We start from the raw sequence: 20,174 nt of genomic DNA, 5'->3' as shown, positions 1-20,174 counted from the left end.
GCACGCGGGGTTTGTTGCCCGGGAAGATATTTATTTACTGGGGGGAAAGGAGGACACGAGGCGAGGGCTCGAGCCAGATGCGAGAAGAAACCCTGACTCGAGCGGGGTTGGGACCTCCAGGGCGCCCCCAGGCCCGCGGCCCTGCCGCGGACCAGACCAGCCTCTCCCGAGCGGTCTTGCGACCTCCCAGTGTGGACGCGTTTGGTCGGTGCCTCCGCAGCCCTGGGCGCGCACCCTCCTTCCTTCTGGGCCTGGCCCGCCCGCCAGCCCGCCCGCCCCGCCCAGCGCGTCTGCTGCCTCCCCCCGAGCCTGGGGAGGCAGAAGCAGGGTGTGAGGGGCCCAGCAGGGTGGGCTCGGGAAGGGATGCAGGGCGTTCAGGGCGCCCCCGGCCCGCTCCCCGGACACAGCCCAGCTCCAGGTCTTCATCTCATCAGCGGGGCTCCCTCAATGATCTCGTGGAAGGGCGTCACCCACACTTGTTCTGCCTGTTTTCTCCCAAGACTGGGAATGCCTGGGACAGGGTTCCCTAGTGTTCCTGCACCACTGGAAGTGTACTGGTTCCTGCCCCCTTAGGAGATGGACACTCAGTGTCCGTTCCAGCACTGCCTTTCCTCTCCTTTGGGGGCGTCAGAGCTCCCACCGCTGGGAGGGATGACCACCCCTGCCACGGGAACACGCTGTTCAAGCCCAGCCTGCCCCCCAGTGAACACAGCAGGCTGTTGGGGAGAGACCCAAGGCCCGTCCGCCACGGAGCTGCAGCAAGCTGGGGCCGGTGGGCAGCCGGGCCAGCTCCCGGAAGCACCCCAGAGATGCGTTTCCCAGCGTAGGGAGCTGGGCCTGGAAGCATGGCAGTGCAGGGATGGAAGATGCAGGACCCCTGCCTTCCTCCCAGGCACCACCCATCGGCCAAGAGGGTGACCAAATCTGCCCCCTACCCACTGCCAGGCCCGGGGATCTGGGGCCCACCCATGGATTCAGGAAGGTGGCTATAAAAGAGTCCTGCCCGCCGGGACAGGAGCTTTGGAAAGCGGAAGAATCTATCTAAATAAACATTGGGAATTGGGAGACTGGCTTTCAAACCCGGAGGTCTGGCGCTCTGGGCCGAGGAAGGCCAGCAGACAGGGGTGTAAAATTCCCGCTGTTGCCGCTCAGACCCAGGTGCCCTCTCCAAGCCCTGCCGGCGCCTCTTCCTGGCCTTGGGGCCAGACTTTCTATTGTAAATCAGAGTTTTTAGACCGGCCTCTGGGACGCTTGCTCACACAGCTCATCCCCTGGGCCGACCTGCCCTCTGGAGCAGCCCGTTAGCTGTACACCAAAGCACAGGGTGGGCGGGGTGGTCACTTTCCGTCGGAATCCAGCATTGGTAACTCCCTGGGCAAGGAAGGGAGGGCAGGCTGCAGGGCCAGGGTGCTGGTGATGGAGGTCTCAGAGGGCTGCCAGGGCAGTACGGGTGCGTCTCCGGTGGGTAGCTGGTTTAGTCTAAGCCATCTCATGTAAAACCCACGCAGCTGAGAAGCATGTGAAGAACATAAAACTTAAACCGCAATAATGAAGAGATTTCCTAGAATAAAATGCCGATTATAGAACAAAACCAAAGAAACAGGCTTCCCGAAGTTTACATTCCCCTGCGCTGGGGCAGGGGGCGGGACCTTGGGGTTTGCAGCAGAAAGGAACCCACAGCCCAGATGGAGGGGTCAGCTCCAGGGATGCAGAGGGGACCCTGGGCACCCCTCTATTTCTGGGTAACTGAGGAGTGCTGGTCGGAGCTGTACTCCTCTTAAGGAACCATGCCTTTCCTTCCCCTAAGAAAGAATTCAAGACTTTTGTTTATAAGACGGTGAAAGTCTATCAGGAAGAGCTCGGAAACACGGAAGCCTCCTGAGCAAGGCTATTTCAGAAACAGAACTTTCCTTTTCAACTATCTGCCACACAGAAATTCAGGTATTCCTACCGGGGACACAGAGTTTGACATAATTGGTATTGCATGCATTCCCACCCAGGAGATGTGTATAAAACAGTAATTAAAACCAAGTTCCCGGAGGCTTTGCTGCCCGGTAGGGGCAGCAGCGCTGGGTTGAGACCCCGGACCTGAGCTCCGGCCAGGTCTGTCACTTGTCCATGTGTGACTGATTATCTGACCTCTGGGCCCGAAGTTTTCTTATCCCTAAAGGGGAAGGTAGGGGACCACCTGGCGGTCACATGAGATGAATGCAGTGAAACCTACAAGGAACACATGGACCGGCTTCCAAAGGCAGAAGGAAGATCTCTGGGAAAGAGGTTTGACATAGAGCCCCTTGCTGCTCAGATAACTACAAGGGGCACAAACCTCCGGAAGGCCCTGGACCACAGGGCAGCGCTAAGACCCTGGGGAGGGGGCTCCAGGTCTGCAGACCTGCTGCCCAAAGCCTCCTGCCTCCCCAGCATCTGCCTGGCCTCCTAGGACTCTCCCCAGACTGCAAGCGGGCATATCTTGCAAGTTCAGAGGGTTTAGGTAAAATGGGAAGCACTATCACTTGGATGACAAGGAGTTTGTTAGAACTGTTGATGACTTAAGCATAGAAGTTGGTAGAAGCCAGAAAATGTATAGTATTTTTTTAGGACCCTCTAAAATCCTAGGCAAATTAATATTTTTTCGGGAAGAAGGCTCCATAGCTTCCATCATATTCTCAAAAAGACTCCCAAACTGGGAACTACTGGTGTGCAAGGTTATCACTAACTTTGTCCTGGTCTTATGGTTGGTGCTTTTTTTTCATTCTGGATCCTAAAACCTTTTAGGACACGAGATCCAACGTAGCCAGAATTCCAGGTGCAGAAATCAGAGAGGGTTGAGAGCCAGTGACACATCTGCTTGCTGAATTTCCCCCAAATCCACTGCCTACCACTCCCAGCTCCAAAGGAGATGACTGCCTTCCTTGTCCCTGTGCTTCTCAGCTGTGCCAGTTGCCACACACACACACACACAGGGGAGCTCCTTTCAGATATTCTTTTCTCACTCCAGTTTCTACTGTATTTCATTATTTTTCAGACATTGAAAGCATTGATTTAGTAAACACACTATTTATTGAATACTTCCACTTTTACTTATGATTAAGTTATTCCCTGTAAAATGACAAAAGGGGTAAGAGAAAAAATACCGAGAAATTAATAGGCCCCTGTCAGAAAGAAAAACAAAGCAAAACAAAAAGCAGCAGCTCCCCAGTCACTCAGAAAGGGATTCTTAGAAGTGGAGACAACTGCAAAGCCCCTTCCCCATCTCAACCGAGACACCCCATCCGGAAAAGGGCGGCTTGTTTCTTTTTTCTGTTGGAAATGAGCGGTAAACTGCGTTCATTTGGGCCGTGTTTTCTTAGCTGACTCTCGGCTACAATCAAGCCCTTTTCGGACACATTCCCATGTAGGTACCAGGGGTGCTCTGGAGGAAGCTGTCGACGCCTGTTCAGCTAATTTAGGTTTTCTTTGTCTAATTACAGCGGAGCTTAGGGAAAAGGAGCCGGGCTCAGGGCAGTAAACTGACACTCGGCCTCTGTGTGTGGTATCCAGGCAGGGTTTGATGGAAAAAGCCTGCTTCCACTCAACTTCAGGTCACTGTCTGGGGCCAGCCCAGCCCAGCCCCCAGCCTCCCCTCCCGCCCTCCGTCTCCCAGCTCCAGCCCCACCGGCGCGCTCACCCGGGAGCAACCCGGAGCTCAGGGACGCCTGCAGACCTGGTGCAGCCCCAGGGCCCGCCTCGGGCCTGTTCCAACCGGGCGGCTCTGGCCGCCACGTTCTCGGGACCCTGCACCACCTCCCTTTCTCTCCGCCCCGCTGGGCTCCGCAGGCGGCCCGGCGCCCCGTCCCTTCTGAGCAGCCCTGCCTCCCCTGCGGTCCGCGGTCTGCAGCACCCCCTCCGGGCGCCCCCATCAGCCCTCTGTGGCCCCAACGGCTCCCAGGCCTCCGTCCCCACCCCCTCCTCCAGCCCAGTCCCTGCACGTGTAATCCAGAAACTAACGGTCCAGTCTCACTGGGAGTGCGTCCTGGCCTGCCTCTGGCTTAGCTGGAGAGGACCGACCACGCTGGGTGGAGCTCTGTCCCTGGGGGGCAGCTTCGAGGGGGCTCGCGGGCCGGCGGGGGCGGCGCGGGGGCTGGGGGTGTCAAGCCGGTGACAGCAGCCACCCCGCTTCAACACAGAGAACAAACCCGGCCACCTCACTCCTGTCACTCCGCGGGGCCTTCTTCCTGCACTTTGTACAAACTCTCAAGTGGGAACGAAAGGAAGTGGAGACAGATGCAAACAGGCATCCTCTCCGACCTGAAAGGAGAGCCTCCACGCAGCCCGGCCTCGGCCTCGGCCGCCGCTGCGGGGTCTGCAGGCCGGGCGCGAGCGGGGACGGCGCGTTACCTCTGGGCGTCGGGCGCCCGGCGCGCGGCGGGGGCTCGGCAGCGTCTGATCGCGGCGGGCAGACGGCGTCGGCGCGGGCGCGGGGGCAGCGGCTACGGAGGTCCGGCGGCCGCACACTCGGCCGAGGAGCAGCCCGGGGGGGGAGGGGAAAGCGGGAGGAGGGGGGAGCGGGGGGAGGGGAGGGGAGGGGAGGAGCCGGGTGGGCCGCGCCGCCGGGGGCGCTTGGCTCCGGGATGGGCGACAGGGGTGCTGTCGGGGGCAGAGGGAAAGGAGGGTCCCTAAAGTCTAGGTGGTCGGGTTCTGCGGGGCGGGGGCGGCGGTGTCTTCCGAGGCAAATGTGAGCCGGGCTGCGATCCCTAGGCTTGCAAGGGGGTGGGTGGGGGACAGGGAGAGCGCCCGGCAGAGGCATTAAAAGGCCAACGGGGACCCCGGAGAGCCAGGAGCGAGATAAGCAAGGGAGCGGCGGCGGCGGGGGGAGGAGTGAGCGCCGGCCCCGCGCGCCCTCCGGGGGGGCGGGGAGGAGGGGGCGGGCGGTGGGGGGACGGAGGAGGCGCGGGAGGAGGAAGTCCGAGAGACAGAGCGAGCCGCGCTCCTGAGGGGAGACGTCGGGCTCGTCCCCGGGGTCCCGGCCGCGGTCCCCGCTCGCGCGCGCAGCTGCCCGGCCGCTCCGGCTCCGCGGCCCGGAGGCCGCCGCGCAGGCCGGGCCCGAGGCCCGGGGAGGGATGCGCCGGGCGCCGCCGGCGGCCCGCGGCCTCGGCCAGAAGCGCCGGCAGGGCTGAGGGAGGCGACGGCGAGGCGCTGGCTCGCGGCGGCCGCGGCTGTAGCCCGGGCGGAGGGCTAGGGCGCTCGCCGGGCCTCTGGGCCGCCCGCGCTCCCGCGCCCCCGCGCCCGGCCCCGGGCCCGCCCCCGCCGCCCGGCCCCGCTCCCGGGCGCCCGATGACCTCCGAGGGCGGGCCGCCGCCGCCCCCGCCGCGCCCGCCGCCGGCCCCGCTCCGCCGCGCCCGCAGCCCGGGCCCCGGCGCGCTGCAGGCCGCCCTGATGAGCCCGCCGCCCGCCGCCGCCTCCCTGGAGGCCGCCTCGTCGTCCTCGTCCTCGTCCTCGGCTGCCTCCTCGGCCGGCGCGGCCCCGAACGCCTGCAAGAGCGCGGTCGGCGGCGGGGGCGCGGGCGCGGGCGCGGGCGGCGGGGGCGCCAAGAAGGCGAGCGCGGGGCTGCGGCGGCCGGAGAAGCCGCCCTACTCCTACATCGCGCTCATCGTCATGGCCATCCAGAGCTCGCCCGCCAAGCGCCTGACGCTCAGCGAGATCTACCAGTTCCTGCAGGCGCGCTTCCCCTTCTTCCGTGGCGCCTACCAGGGCTGGAAGAACTCTGTGCGGCACAACCTCTCGCTCAACGAGTGCTTCATCAAGCTGCCCAAGGGCCTCGGGCGGCCGGGCAAGGGCCACTACTGGACCATCGACCCGGCCAGCGAGTTCATGTTCGAGGAGGGCTCGTTCCGCCGCCGGCCGCGCGGCTTCAGGCGGAAGTGCCAAGCGCTCAAGCCCATGTACCACCGCGTGGTGAGCGGCCTGGGCTTCGGGGCCTCGCTGCTGCCGCAGGGCTTCGACTTCCAGGCGCCCCCGTCGGCGCCGCTCGGCTGCCACGGGCAGGGCGGCTACGGCGGTCTCGACATGATGCCAGCGGGCTACGACGCGGGCGCCGGCGCCCCGGGCCACGCGCACCCGCACCACCACCACCACCACCACGTCCCGCACATGTCGCCCAACCCGGGCTCCACCTACATGGCCAGCTGCCCAGTGCCCGCCGGGCCCGGGGCCGTGGGCACGGCCGGGGGTGGCGGCGGCGGCGGCGGGGACTACGGCCCGGACAGCAGCAGCAGCCCCGTGCCCTCGTCCCCGGCCGTGGCGAGCGCCATCGAGTGCCACTCGCCCTACACCAGCCCCGCGGCGCACTGGAGCTCGCCCGGCGCCTCGCCTTACCTCAAGCAGCCGCCCGCCCTGACGCCGGGGAGCACCCCCGCGGCCCCCGCCGGCCTGCACAGCAGCATGTCCTCCTACTCGCTGGAGCAGAGCTACCTGCACCAAAACGCCCGCGAGGACCTCCCAGGTAACGTGCGGCTCGGCCGCGGGGCTTCGCCTCCGGCCTCCCGGCTCCGGCGGCCGAGGCCTGGGCGACGCTGGCGCCCTTTTGGAGAGTGTGGGTGACAGGGCCTCCCCCGCACACTTGGCCCCCGTCGGGCCTCCGGAGTTTCCAGCCCTCGAAGAAGGAGGGACGCGCCCGTGTCCGGCGTCTCCGCGGACTGCAGGGCTCCGAGCTCAGGCCTGAATTAGCCGAGGGAGAAGGCTGGCGCCTTAGGGGACCTTGGCCAGGGCGCCGAAGCTGCTTTCCTTTGTCTTTTAAAGTCGGTTTTGCTGAGCTTTCACCCGAGAGGAGATGCTCTGTCCCCAGGAGTGCGGCGGGTGGGCCGTTGCTGAGAGGCCGTGGGAGCCGGAGGCCGGGCCCTGGGAGCAGAGGGGTCGGGGACCCTCACGGGAGGGCCGTGTGGCCAGGGAGGAGGGGCGCCCCAGCCTTGCTTCAGTGGGCCCAAGTCTTTGACACCCGCGTGCGGCCTAGGCCAGCAGGACTCAGGGCCCAGGGGCTCCCCTGAGAAAGGCCTGCCCTTGGGCCCCCCTTAGAGTTGCTGATGTGAACTGTGTTGATTGCCGATTATGAAAATTTATTGACTTGCCTCAGGCGGTGAGAGGTGGGAGGGGACAGAGGGGGTGGAGGAGGGAATGTGAATATTTAGCCAGGTTTATGGGGACGGTGGAGATAAACCTCATATTAACCCCTCTGGGGCGGGCTGGTGTGCCGGGCAAGTGGGGCTGGAGCAGACCCTTACCCACCCCAATTGGAAGAGGGTTTCCAGGCTGACACGCCTGCATTGTACGTTTGTGCATCGGCGTGGGAGCAGAGCGTCAGGGAGAGAGGAAGCCCAGAAATGGGCAAAAGATGCTGGTTCCCTGGACGGTGAAGCTTCCCGAATAGGCCTTTTAACTGCGGGTCTCAGAGGTTAACAAAACAAAGACCGTCTGGGCGGACCACACCGGAGAGGCTTCCAGCCTGACTCAACCCACTGAGAGCGGAGTCTTGTTCAATTTTATGGGAATTTCAACAAGGAACCAACACAGCCGACCCTCCGCTCTTATTTTCTTTAACCCCCTCGGACTGGCTGTCAATCAGCGCCAAGCGCGCGGCGCGCTCTGTGCTCTCCCGCCCCGCGGTTCGCCTCCGGGCGCCGCGGCCTCTCCTCCCGGCTCCCAGCTCCGGCCGCCCGCTCGGCCACCATCTGGACCCCGAGGCTTCGCGGTTGCCCTCAAACACGTACCTGAACTTTCAAAATCGCGCAGAAAGAGCTTTCTGGCCGTTCTAAGAGGCCACCCTCGCCCCGCCCCGCACACCAGGCGCGCCCAGGTCCCAGAAGCGCGGAGACCGGCGGGCAAGGCTCGTCTAGGGGAGAAGGGACACCGCCTCCCAAACCCCGGGGCTCGCGCGCCCTCCGGGCCGAGTCTGCGGCCTGAGGAGGCCCTGGCCCGCCTGGACGCTCTGCTTCGCCCTCCTCATCCCTACCACCCCTCCAGTGCCCTGACCCCCGCCTCCGCCAACACTCTTCCCCGCGGCCTGGCAGGCGACTCCTGGGCCAGGCCCCTCAGGAACCCGGGGCTGCGAGTGGAGCGGGGAGGCCGAGAAAGGGCCCGGAGCGCGCACCCAGCTCGACCCCGGGAGGCCCAGGCCCGCGTGCTCGCGGAGGCCGCTCGGGCTCGGCCTCATCAAAGCGCCACACAGGGCCTCGGATTAGAGCCGCAGGAAGCGGCGCTGCCAGGTGCTTTAGCTCGAGGCGGGAGCACCTGCGCGGCCGCAGGCACTCCCGTCGGGGCGCGCGGTGGGCCGCATTCGGCGCTGCTCGACGCCGAACGCGGGCCGAGGTCCTGGCCGCGGGGCTGCCGGGCGGCTCCGCAAGCCCAGGGCGACCGGGCGAGGCGCCGCGGGTCGCGGGGTAGAGTGTGCGCGCGGAGAACCGCCCGCCGGGCACCGGCGAGGGCTGCGGATTCCCCAGCGCGGGAGGCTGGAGAGGCCTCGGAGAGCAGGCCTAGCCCTGCGGACCCTGAGAGGCCTGAGCCGCTGGGCCCCCAGCCAACTGCGCCCCCTGGGCCGAAGGCGCCGAGAAAGCAAAAGCAAAAGTCGGCGACAGGAGGCCAGCCTCAGGCCTGGGGAGAGGCTGCGGGCCGGCCCGGCGCTCCAGAGGCTCCCGGCGCGGCGGAGGGGCCGCGGCCGAGCTCTCGTCCACGGGCAGGCCCTGTTCTTGGGGTCTCCCTTGTCTAGAGGCGCGACTCCGAGAGACGGCGCATTCTCCCAGCCCCTCTGCGCAGCCAAAGTGTTTTCTGCTCCCACCCCTCCTCCTGCTACTGCCAGGCGATCAGTTGGTTGGGAAATAATGCGGGGCAGGGGGCTGGAAACCTGAGGCGAGGGAGCCGGTAGTGTTTCTGGGGCTGGAGCCCTGGGCAGGGCCAGTGCCCAGGGCCTGGGCTGGTAGCTGTTAGAGCCCCTCCAGCCTCCAGGAGAAATAGGAACTCAGGAACGGAGAGCCTGCCTTCTGGGTGAGCGGCCTGTGCTCCGTGCTTGTGGGCCCCTCAAAACCAAACAGCAAACCAGAATTCCAGAGTCATCCTGTGGCCAAAGCTTGAAACTCTGAGATGTTTCTGGGGCTGGGTCTCCCCTCCCAGGGTTTCAGCAATAGAAAGACAGGCCCACTCGCTTGGAGTCAAAATGAGATGCATGTTGAAGGACAGTTTTAAGAATCCCAGGCCGTGGCCTGAGTGGAACAAACGTTTCTGAAGAGCATTTCTCTTCTCTCCCCTTTCAGTGGGGCTCCCTCGATACCAGCACCACTCCACGCCCGTGTGTGACAGGAAGGACTTCGTCCTCAACTTCAACGGCATCTCCTCCTTCCACCCCTCTGCCGGCGGCCCCTACTACCACCACCACCACCACCACCAGAGCGTCTGCCAGGACATTAAGCCCTGTGTCATGTGAACGCAGGGCGGGGCCGGCCCAGGCCCCCGCTGCCCCGGGGCGATCACGGGGTGGACTCCCAGAGTGGCCACGCCAGTCACTTGGAGATCCCAGGTGAGCGTCACACGCTGTTTGTCCACCGTTGGTAGGAGGCCACCCCCCGGTGAGGTAATGCCGCAAACACACGCAGGCTCCCGGCGACGGGAGATGGTGAAAACTCACCACGCAGCAAACACGAACATGGAACTCTGGGATCTTCACTGCCTTCAGTAATCAGGGTCTGAAACACGCAGACGCGCTGTGTGTGTGTTTGTCTATGGAAAATGTGTGCGCTTTTTTTTTAAAAAAAGGCAGTGCCCAGCACAGGATTTCAAGAGAGCCTCATCTTGTTGCCTGGCTCAGTGGGAGAGCTGTGTTTTGCCAAACACTACCTTTGGATACAGGTGCCAAAGAACATTATCAAGAGAGTATTTAGCAACGACGTGTCTAGTTTAAGAACCGTGGTCTCCAGTATTGTGACAATACAACATTTTTACGAGGTTGTTTTCTACCACCATAGTTTAAAGATATTTTTATGATCTTCGTGTATACTCACACTTTGCTTGTATTTTAAAAGGAGGATATATTTGCACTTATGTATACTTTTACAGTTTGCCAAACTATTTTGATGTACAATTTTTTCAATAAAATGTATATAACAAATAGCTGCCAGGGGACCCCTCTCCTCCACGGGCATCTGATCGCCAGGACGATGCAACTCTACACTGGGCAGGATTTTTTCCTAAGCTGTGTAATTGACGTGGTGTGGGGTCTGTGCCTTGAGTAACGCAGGCCAGGTTCTGATTGTGGGTCTTCTCGGGAGAGAAAGGGAAGAAGAAACGTTTTCTGTTATTTCTTTGCTTCACCCTCGCTCTTTCTGGCTAAACAGAAACCAGAAGGTGAAAGAAGCTTCAAGGAAACCCAGGGGAGAGAAGGGCCTGCGGAGGCCGAGTCTCTGCCCTCGCTGTCCTTCCCCACCGGCTGGGCTGGGCTCCCCTCCCCGGGCTTCGAGCAGAGGGCAGGTGCCCAGGACGTAGGCACTGGCTCCTTGGGTGGCCATCAGGTCCCCGTGTCCGGAGAAGGTGAGGAGGGTGTGGGCAGTCCCGGTGTCAGAGACAGAAGCAGGATGAGGCATGTGTCCACCCCCAATTCGGGGCACAGAGGTCAGCCCCCACGTGCCTCCCCGGTCCGCCTCTCTGCTCCCATCCGTCCTTCTCCAGGGAGCCATGGTTTCCCTTGGGATTCCCTCTTGGCCATTTCCTTTCTTGCTTGGTTTCCAAGCCTTCCCAGTTACAGATGCTGAAGGCCAGGCTGAGGAGGTTCTGGACGGAGAGGAGGGACCAGCCTGGGCAGAGGGCCTGGTGCTGGCCAGCCCCGAGGTCCAAGCAGCCCGCAGACCCCTGAGCAAGGCAGAGGTTCTCCAGGTGCTGAGTCCGCTTTGAGGACTCGCCTTGGATTCCCCTTCCTGCAAGCTGTCCCCTGGTCGGTCACCAGGCCCCCGACACCCCCCAGGTGGACATCTCCCACCCCGGGACCTTTGTGTGCCGAGTGAGTTTTCAGTCCAAAGGTGGTCTCGGTTAAATATCTTGTTTTACAAAATCCTAACCGTCTACCTAACCCTGAGGTTTCCTTTCTATATTTTCCAAAATTTCGCTGTGATTTAAACATTTTTTGGTGTCTGCTTTGTAATATATTTTCAGTTAAATAGGGATTTTTTTTTCCCTTTTATTCTGAGCTACTCGGGGGCCTGCTATAAATTATGAAGTCAGTTTCAGAGTCTGCTCCGACCACAGTGCTGTGTTTACATTCCTTCCGAGGCAGCCGGCATGGTCGTAATTTATATCCTAAACACTTGCACGTAACTTGTTTATACAGAGAACGGCAGGACCTGCGAGGGGGCTGCGGCCGGCCCGGCGAGCCCAGCGCGCCCCCTCGTGGCGAGAGCTGCCGGCGCCGGGGTGTGGGTCCTCGGTGCCCCAAGTTTGGTGCTTTTCCTCCGACTCCTCTGACGTGAGGGCGCCGGTCCTCCGGCAGATCTGCATAGGCAGACCTCGGAGATACAGTGGGCTCGGCTTAATAAAGTAAATTCTGCAATACAGTGAGTCACGTAAACGTTTAGTTTCCAGGGCAGATAAAAGTTACATGAACCCTCCAATGGAGCCTGTCAAGAGGGCAATAGCATTGTGTCCAAAAAGCAGTGTGCAGACCTCAAGTTTAAAACACTTTATCACTAAAAACGCTCAACCCCGGCTCTTCCCTGGTGGTCCAGCGGTTGCAAATCCGCCTGCCAGTGCAGGAACGGGGGTTTGATCCCTGGTCCGGGAGGACCCCACGTGCTGTGGGGCAGTGCAGCCCTGTGCGGCAGCAAGGAGGACCCAGCGCAGCCAAAAATAACCACGTGCAAATGGGTAATTGTTAAAAATACTGAACCTCGTCTGAGCGCTCAGTGACATCCAAGACCACTCTTCACAGACCACCATAATACACATAAGAATAATGAATAGTAATACTGAAGTTTCACATAAGAATTACCAAAATATGACACAGAGACACTAAGTGAGCAAATGTCATTGGGAAAAGAACACCTTTTGCATGGCTGTATGCAGGGGGGCCACTTTGCAAAAAAATGCTGGCTCTGGGAAGCCCACCACAGTGACGCCCAGTGACAGCAGCGTCACTGACGAGACTCCTTTGTCTGGCGTTGCAGACGCAGGTGAGATGGCCGCATCAGTCACTCGGGGCTGACGGAGCACAGGCCGCTGTGCCCAGCCCGACTCTGATAAGTCCGAGGAGCCCGCATCCCTGATCAGCTCCCGGGTGATGCTGACAGTGTTGGTCCAGGAGCACACTTTGAAACCCACAGGTCTGGGAGGGAAGTCTGAGTTATGGATATTTTACAGGTTCAGATGGGTGGGTGTTAACGCTCGTATGTTAATTAGTTAGACAAAGATCTGGGAAGGTATTTTGAAAACAGGTTGCACACAGAAATATCTCCGATGGATTATTGGCCCCTGGGAAATATAAGGCCTAACTTTGAGCTAAGCCCTAACTTTGAGCTAAGCCCTGCACGAGGAAGCAGAAACTCCCTTTTTTATCCAAAGCTATGATACATCTTGTTCCTTTCTAGTGAACTTTGCAAAGAAAAGTCAGGTAGAAGCACTGAGGTCTCTCTACCTCGGTACCAGGAGTCTGGGTGAGTCCACAATGATGTCACAGCTCTCCAGAGGACAGCAGTGGTGATTAAAGCAGGCAGGAAAAGGAATTCCTTTGTTGGTGATAAAAATCTTTAGAGGGTGGAACAGAGAGAAGGCAAAGGTCCCCTCAGTGACCCCCAGACACATATGGGTCAGGTGGTGCCAGTGGTGGGGGCGGGAGAGATGGGGAGAGGGAGCAGTCTGCAGAGGGGGCTCCGGCTCTCAGGAGCTCCTGTCCTGACACGAGCGGAACAGCCTTGAGGCAGGGCTGCGTCCGCTGAGCCCTCGGCCGTCCTGTGGCCGCCACAGACATCGCTGTAAAGCCCACGTTCTTCTGTTTGCTTGACTTCTGCCTGGATTCTGGGCATGTAAGTGGATTCTCCCGTTGTTCATGCTCAAAGCTTCTCAACTGCTGCAGCAATGGCCAGAGCATTTGGGGAGAATCATCTTGACTTACATTTTAGAAAGTGGAAGTCTGATTTCCAGGGAAATCTTCAGGTATTAGATGGAATTAGCACCTCCTTCCCGAAAGAAAAGCTCCCTTGTAGATTCCTATCTACCTAGTCACCTAGTGACTGAGCATAATGCTGATTAATTCAGAACAGGCAGCGACTTATTGAGCATGGAAATGTACTTTAATATATTTTATCAGAGCGGAAATACATTTTACCAAACCTGCCTCCATGAAATCCTATCTGAGCAAGAAAAATACCCCAGATGCAGCCACCGCGCCGGGCTGGGTCACAGCTCACAGATGTCAAGCTCATTTGGGAAAAAATGAAAGTGCTAGAAGTTCTTTCGGAGTTCAGAGCGCCCTGAGGGTGCGGCTACTGACTGGTGCATATTCAGGGATCCAGTCCCGGGGGCACGCAGGTCTCGGCCTGAGTGCCTGATAGCGAGGAGGGCGTCGGGGAGGGGAACTGAGGGGTGCCTCCAGCGTCCCCTCCGGAAGGGCCCCCTTCAGCCCAGGAACTGTTGCTTCACAAGAGAGGTGTGGGGCCCTGACCCCGGACAGCTCAGCGCCACCTGGGGCGGTCAGAGCCCCTGGAGTCACAGGCTGCTCCCCCTTGAGTCTGGGGGCCTCTCTCTGCCATAGCCCTCGTTCACGTGCCTGGGACGTGGCCCGGGACCCCCGCTCCATTTCCCACGCTCGTCCCCACGGTGCCCCCCAAGCCTGTCCCTGTCACCGTACGTAGCCCATCACCAGGGAGGGGGAGGCAGGGCACAGAGACGGGGGGGGGGGGTGGCGGCTGGAGCTACCGCAGGTGGTGACCCTGGGTGACCTTGTCACCATGGTTTTCCTCATTCCATCCCCCCCAGCACCAACAGGTAGAACGTGTAAGTTGCTCAGTCGTGTCCGACTCTTTGCGACCCCTTGGACTGCAGCCCGCCAGGCTCCTCTGTCCACGGGATTCTCCAAGCAAGACTAGTGGAGTGGGTTGCCATTTCCTTCTCCAGGGGATCTTCCCGACCCAGGGATCAAACCTGGGTCTTCTGCACTGCAGGTGGATTCTTTACTGTCTGAGCCACCAGGAAAGTGTGTGGGGTGAGTGGCTGAACCACAGGACAACCCCCACTAATGGCTGTTCTTCACGAAGGAAAAGAACCTCCATCAGGAACCACTTTCCTGGGTTGAAATTCGAGGTGACCAGGCTGGCATTTGGTCCAGAGAGAGCGAGTCAGTGGCTGTCACTTGGTGACTTGTCCACCACAGCGGCGGGTCACAGCCCTGGCTCCTGGTGGGGACCCGGGGAGCTCTGAAAACCACGCATGTCACCCCAGGCTAGGGAAGTCAGCTCCCCGGGGGGCCTGGCCCCGGCGGTCCTCAGATGGCCCCCAGCTGCCTCTGCGGCTCGGGCGGGATTGACAACCGCTAATGAACACGATCTTGTTTATGTTTTACAGAAATCCTTTAAGGAAGGCCTTATCGTCACGGGCTTGCCGACGAGAGACGGCCATCCAGCTGTGTTTAGCTGGTGTCCACACCAGTGCTCTGTCTGCACCCTGGCACACCGCCTGCCACCTGGCAGCTTTGGCTGGGGGGCATGGGGCCCCCACCCCCGGTCATGCAGAAGCACCGGGTGAGGGGCGGGGAGGCTCTGGCCCAGCTCCACACGGGGAAGGGGGCACCACCCCGTGGCCACAAGGTGTGACCTCACAGGAATCGGTGATCCTGGTTCCTCCTGAGTTGGGGTGGGGGAGGCACCGACAGGGGAATGGGAGGGACGCAGGGCCCCCAGGCCCTGTGTGCTGACAACACTCCATCCATCAGGGCCAAGTGGGGCAGCCAGCACTGACTGGGAGAGCCTGGCACCCAGGCCAATGCCAGAGCCCCTGGCTAAGTGGGCAGACACGCACATGCACATACATGTAGGTGGACAGACAGACACGGCTACACACACACAGATGCGCCCACAGACACGCACGCAGACGCGCCCACAGACACGCACGCAGATGCACGGACACACACACACCACCTGCTGTTCAGTGTGCTTCCGGCCCAAGAGCTGAAGCCCGGCCTCGTATCACACCTGGAGACTCTTTCGAGTCTCCAAATTGACCACAATGGTTTAATAACTGCCTTCTGAGGTTCCCTTCTTTAAAGACAGGAATTTCCCCCTCCTCTGATTCTAGAAGCATGCAAACAGCCTCTTTTCCATCATTGCTTTTGTTTGCAAAGGCTAGACCAACCGCTGCCAGAGGCAAGGCCATGGCTTGGAACCAGGGCGGGACCCACAGTTGTCCAAGACACACATGGAACTTCGAGGTGGGGGGCCGGGCCGCTCCTTGAAGGGCCGAGGTCCCCGTGGGCTCTGCACTGCCCACCTCTGAGCGCTGGGTGCTCCCTGCAGGGATGGGAGCAGGTCTGGGGGCGGGCCTGTTGGGCTGACCCCCTTCAGGTCAGGACCTGAGCTCCGAGAGGCCCCAGGCCGTGGCCTAGATTCCATCCAGGTCAGAATCGACCCAGCAACACCAGTGAAAGGCGCTGCCCCAGCCTCGAGGGGCACGGTGGCTGGCCGGCCTGCAGACCACAGGCAGAAGCCCCGTGCCTTTGTTTCCCCGGAAAGTGCCTGCGGAGAAAGCTCACTTGCTGAGGAAGACATGCCCCGGAAGCTCTTCAGACAGCCTCTCCTCTCCGCGCCCGAGCATCCCCCCCCAGCAGAGGCAGAGGCGCCGCTGGGCCGAGGCAGCAGCACTGGGGTTGTTTGGGCCTCAGTGTCCTAAACAGGGCAGCGGGGCACAGGTCCATGTCCCGGGTTTGTAGGGGGATTGCAGGGTCCTCAGCCGGCTCCCACACGCTGGCAGACAGACGCCTGGCCTGGTGAGCTGCAGGGGGCCCGACTGCCCCCGGGGATGCCCGGGGCAGGACACAGGGCCCGCAGAGGGCTGGTTGGAAGGCTGCCGCCTTCCTCTGCAGGGGCAGCGGTAACAGAGAGCACAGATCAGGGGGCCTAAGCAGGAGGCGCTAACTTTCTCAGCGTCCTAGGCCAGAAGCCCCGAAGCCAGGTATTCCCAGGGCTGATTCCTTCCGAAGCTCTCCCCTGGTGGGTAGACACCGCCTCCTCCCTGCGAGTTCACAACACCGTCCTTCTGTCCATCTCTGGGCCCTGGCGTCCCAGTGCTTTAGGGGCCCGGTTGCGTTGGATTGGGGCCACCTCTGGGACCTCCCTGAGACTCTCTGACCTCTGCGGCGACCCCACCTCCCAGTCAGTCACCGAGGGTGAGGACTTTAGGGGACAGAATTCATCCTGGAACAACTGTAAACCAAGTTCACGGCTGAACAGAAGCTTGACTTCTCAGGGCCCCTCGCCCGACCCCCGCCTGCTCCCCCATCACGCAGACAACCCTGGAGGGGCCATGACCCCCGCCCGCCTCCAGGCCCACCGCGCAGACGACCCTGGAGGGGCGCACGGCCCCTGAGTCTGGAGCATCAGACAGGCCCTGCGCTGAGGAGCACACGTCCTGAGAGACCCGGGAAGGGGTCCGGCAAGGGGTCCTTTCCTGGGCTGAACGGGGGAAGAGCAGGAGTTACCTGCGGTGTCACGAAGGTCGAATGCTGAGGAAAGCTGGGCCCAGACTCGTCCACTGGGAGCGGGGAGTGCCAGCCCCCACCCCGGGCGCCCCCAGCTCCACACACTGAAGCAGGCTGCAGGCAAACAATGTGTGTGTGTGGGGGGTGGTCATGGCCTCCAGGGAGGGGGCTCCCTGAAGGGTCTCTGGCCATCCGTGAGGGGCCCACACATGTCAGGCTGTGGGTCCAGGAAGTCCCAGGACACAGCCCAGACTGTGGGGACAGCCCATTCTCATTGCACAAGGAGTGGATCCCCAAAGGCTGGCAAAGGCGGGGGGCCCCTAGGGCTTCCTCCTGTCGGCTCCCCCTCACCAGGTCCCAGGAAGACCAGCGCTCTGCCAGCCCCAAACCTCCCACCCCAGCAGGACAGCTCCCTGGGCTGAGAGCAGAGTGGGTTCCAACCCGCCCTCTGGCCAGCTCCTCACCCGAGTGTCAGCAGGAGCCCAGCCCTGGTGGGAGGTGGGGTGGGAGCTGGCTGCCTTTCTGGGGTCTGGCCCAGGCTCCCTTGTAAGGACTCAAACTCTGCTCCCACATTTCCTCCGAGAACTGAAACACCCCCATGGGTTGGGGACAAGGCCCCCTCTCGGGGGAACCCCTGGGAGGGGGCCAGCCAGCTGCCTCCCAGGACCGAGTCCTCCACTGCCCATCCTTAGCCCAAGCCCCGCCGGTCTCCCAGGACCAGAGCGGAGGCTGAGTCACTGAGGGGTTTAATTTGGAAAACAAGATCACAAAACCAAGAAAGAAACCACAACTCTATTAGCAATTACATGCAGAACGAGGTCAGAGTTACAACTTTCATTTTTCTTCTCCAGATTCTGTGCTGGTGTTAGAGGAACTTTTTCCGAATTCCCAGGGGAAGGGCTGGAGCTTCGTTCTGGGACTTTGCTCCCTGCACCGGCAGAGCCCAGATGAAAACGTTAGATCGGATCTAACTGCTGCGAACTAGACGGGCTTTTTAGGACAAATTAGGGCACAGGACTGCTCCCTGAGGACTGCAGGGCACAGGAGCCTGGAGGCAGGCCGGCCCTGGTGGGAAGGAGCCGAAGGCAGACGCGAAACCCACAAGGCCACCCGGCTGGCAACCTGGGCCCGGGGACGGGGGCCGGGACCCTCGGAGACCACCTGGTCCTGGCCCTGCGGTTTAGAGCAGCCCCTGGCGCTCGGGCAGGAGCCCCGCGCCGCCGGCCTTGTTGTCCTGCCCTCCCGCCGGCCGCTTCCGCGAGCCGCCTCTTCTCGGCCTTGTTTGATATTTTCAGATCCGGCCTGAGGCGGGCGGCGGGCCGCGGGAGGATGCTTCAGGGTGTCTTGTTTGGTTTGGAAATATTTAAATGTCTGCTGCATTTCCTCCGAGAGGGGACGCGTCAGGGCTGGTGGGAGAGCCGTGCCCTCTGGCCTCAGCCCTGCAGGGACCCTGCCTCCCTGCCCGCCGCCCCCCCACCCTTGATGCCGGGAGACGCCCCACGACCCGTTTACAGGCGAGTGGCCGCTCTCGCTGTCTCTACGCCAGCTTAGCTGACGATTGCTCAAACTCCGGGCTCCTGGAAGCCTCGCCTACACAGCGTGAAGCTCCATGGGGAGACACATGCTTTCCATAGATCTAGACGCTAGTGGCCACCACAGAGGGCCAGAGCCTCTAAGAAGGAGCAGCGTGTAACGCAGACAGCCTCTCCTGCTTGGTAAGAGTGCACGAAGCCATAAGTGGCTACCAGGATGAGGGTGGTCCCTCTTGCCCTGTGTGAGCGCCCGCTCGCGTGGGGATCCCCGGGCCATGGTGACCGCCTCCTCGTCACAGCTGGGCTCTCACCTCCCCCCACCCCTGATATTGACATGAAACCCCCCCCCCGCCCCCTCAACCCAAGCCAGGCTGGACAGACAGGCGGATGGGGCAGAGGGTGTGAGGCTAATGAACTGAGATGGGGTGACAGACTGAGGCCAGGGCCGGTGGTGAAGGGGGCCTGACCGTGAGCACCCGACCACTGTCCACCGCCTGCCTGGACACAGGCCTGTCTCCAAGGGGGAACTGCGTTTCCCTCTGTGCCGCTCACCCCCACTTCCCCGGGCAGAGGGTCCACGCCGGCGGTGGCTGGACACCAGGTCCCTGAGCCGCCCCCTAGCGGGCCGTGCCGAGTCCCTGCCAAGGTCCCTGCCAGAGAAGCTCGTCTTCAGGGAAAGACATTGAGGAGAGATTTCTGAGCGCGCTCATCTCCGCGCATTCCCCCCTCCCCGGCCCAGGGCTGAGGGCCTGGGAAAGCCGCGGCCACACGCCAGAAGTCGCCTCGCCTGGTGTGTGGGCTGGAGCCCGGCCGGAGGGGGCTGAGGGGACGACCCTGAGAGAGTCCCCCACCCCGCGCTCATGGGGGAAACGCTAGGAAGGACGGGGCTCGACCCTCCGCTGGGCAGCCTGCCAGCGCCGCTGGGCTGTGAGCCCCTGGGCCTGGGACCGCACGAGGGGTGGGCACGTCTAGCTCCGGCCACTGGAAGACTACCCACAGCCCCCTCCAGAGCCTGGGCACAGGCCCTGGGGTTCACGCCCACACTCTCTCTCCTGTTAAGTTTGTCTCCGCAAGTGGCCCCGACCTTCCTTCCTTTGTTTTTTCCTCCTTATCTTGGAACACCTCTGTTTTTTAGCTTTTTGATTTATCGTAGGTTTTAAATCTTTGTTTTCCATTTCCTGATTTCTTGATGGACACAGGCACATCGCAGATGGGAGAGGAGGGTCCACTGCACATCTTGTAGCTCTGGGTTTTCCTACAAGAATCAGAAAGTAAATTTTCTGTGTCTTCACGTGAAAGGTGCGTTCCTGTTCGGTGCCATCAAGGGAGAGCTTCCTGCCAGTTAGATGTGTTCTCAATTAAATCTGCCTACAGAAATGGTCCCTGTTTTGCTAGGATTTGTACAGTGAGAGGGTGAGACTTCACATGGACACAAAGGCCAAGGGAAGGCTCTGAACCAGCAGGACGAGAAAGGATCCCCCCTCAAAGCTCCCCCAGGAGCGGCCGCTCCAGGTGCAACCAGCGTCTGACTCAGGATGTGTGGGAACCGCAGATGATGGTGGCCGTGGGGACTCCGCAGGAGATGAAATCCGGGGTCCCCGGCTGAACGGATGCGGACGCCTCGTCTCCACCCCGTCTCCATGGCAGCCAGTTTGTCATCATCCCACACCTGCCGGCGCCTGGGCAGGCCCGCGGGGACTGGAGAGGCACCACTCCGCAGTGGCCGGTCCTCCTGCCGCCCCCAGGCAGCGCGGCCACCGCAAGGCTGAGGAGGAGGAGCTCCTGAGCTGACAAAGCACGAGGGACGTGCTGCCTCCTCTCTCTGCTCCTCACTTTGCTGATCTAAAATGTTCACTGCTTCTGGGAGCCCCATGTAACTAAGAAAGATACACACAGATGAATTCTTAAGCCCATAACTTAAACCTCTTAAAAGCTATTGTCTCCATTTA

General features: G+C 61.3%; 1 protein-coding gene across 1 annotated transcript; it reads left to right on the top strand.

Annotated features, from left to right (window-relative positions):
* Positions 1-5,313: 5,313 nt before the first annotated feature.
* On the top strand, positions 5,314-9,552 carry FOXF2 (forkhead box F2). Its single transcript, XM_081523420.1, has 2 exons — positions 5,314-6,481; positions 9,279-9,552. Exons 1-2 carry the CDS (start codon positions 5,314-5,316, stop codon positions 9,446-9,448), a joined length of 1,338 nt encoding a protein of 445 aa, XP_081379546.1. The 3' UTR covers positions 9,449-9,552.
* The last annotated feature ends 10,622 nt before the right edge of the window (positions 9,553-20,174 follow it).

The sequence above is a fragment of the Giraffa tippelskirchi genome, chromosome 8, assembly GCF_054371585.1.
Source record: "Giraffa tippelskirchi isolate mGirTip1 chromosome 8, T2T-mGirTip1v1.2.pri, whole genome shotgun sequence".
In the NCBI taxonomy this organism is placed as follows: domain Eukaryota; kingdom Metazoa; phylum Chordata; class Mammalia; order Artiodactyla; family Giraffidae; genus Giraffa; species Giraffa tippelskirchi.
This window is presented reverse-complemented; position numbering and strand designations above follow the sequence as displayed.

Bases quoted from the DNA above. Each gene is read 5' to 3' on its own strand.
- FOXF2 (XM_081523420.1), top strand. From the start codon at position 5,314: ATGACCTCCGAGGGCGGGCCGCCGCCGCCCCCGCCGCGCCCGCCGCCG. The intron at 6,482-9,278 runs GTAACGTGCGGC...CTCCCCTTTCAG, and splicing joins CGCCCGCGAGGACCTCCCAG to TGGGGCTCCCTCGATACCAG.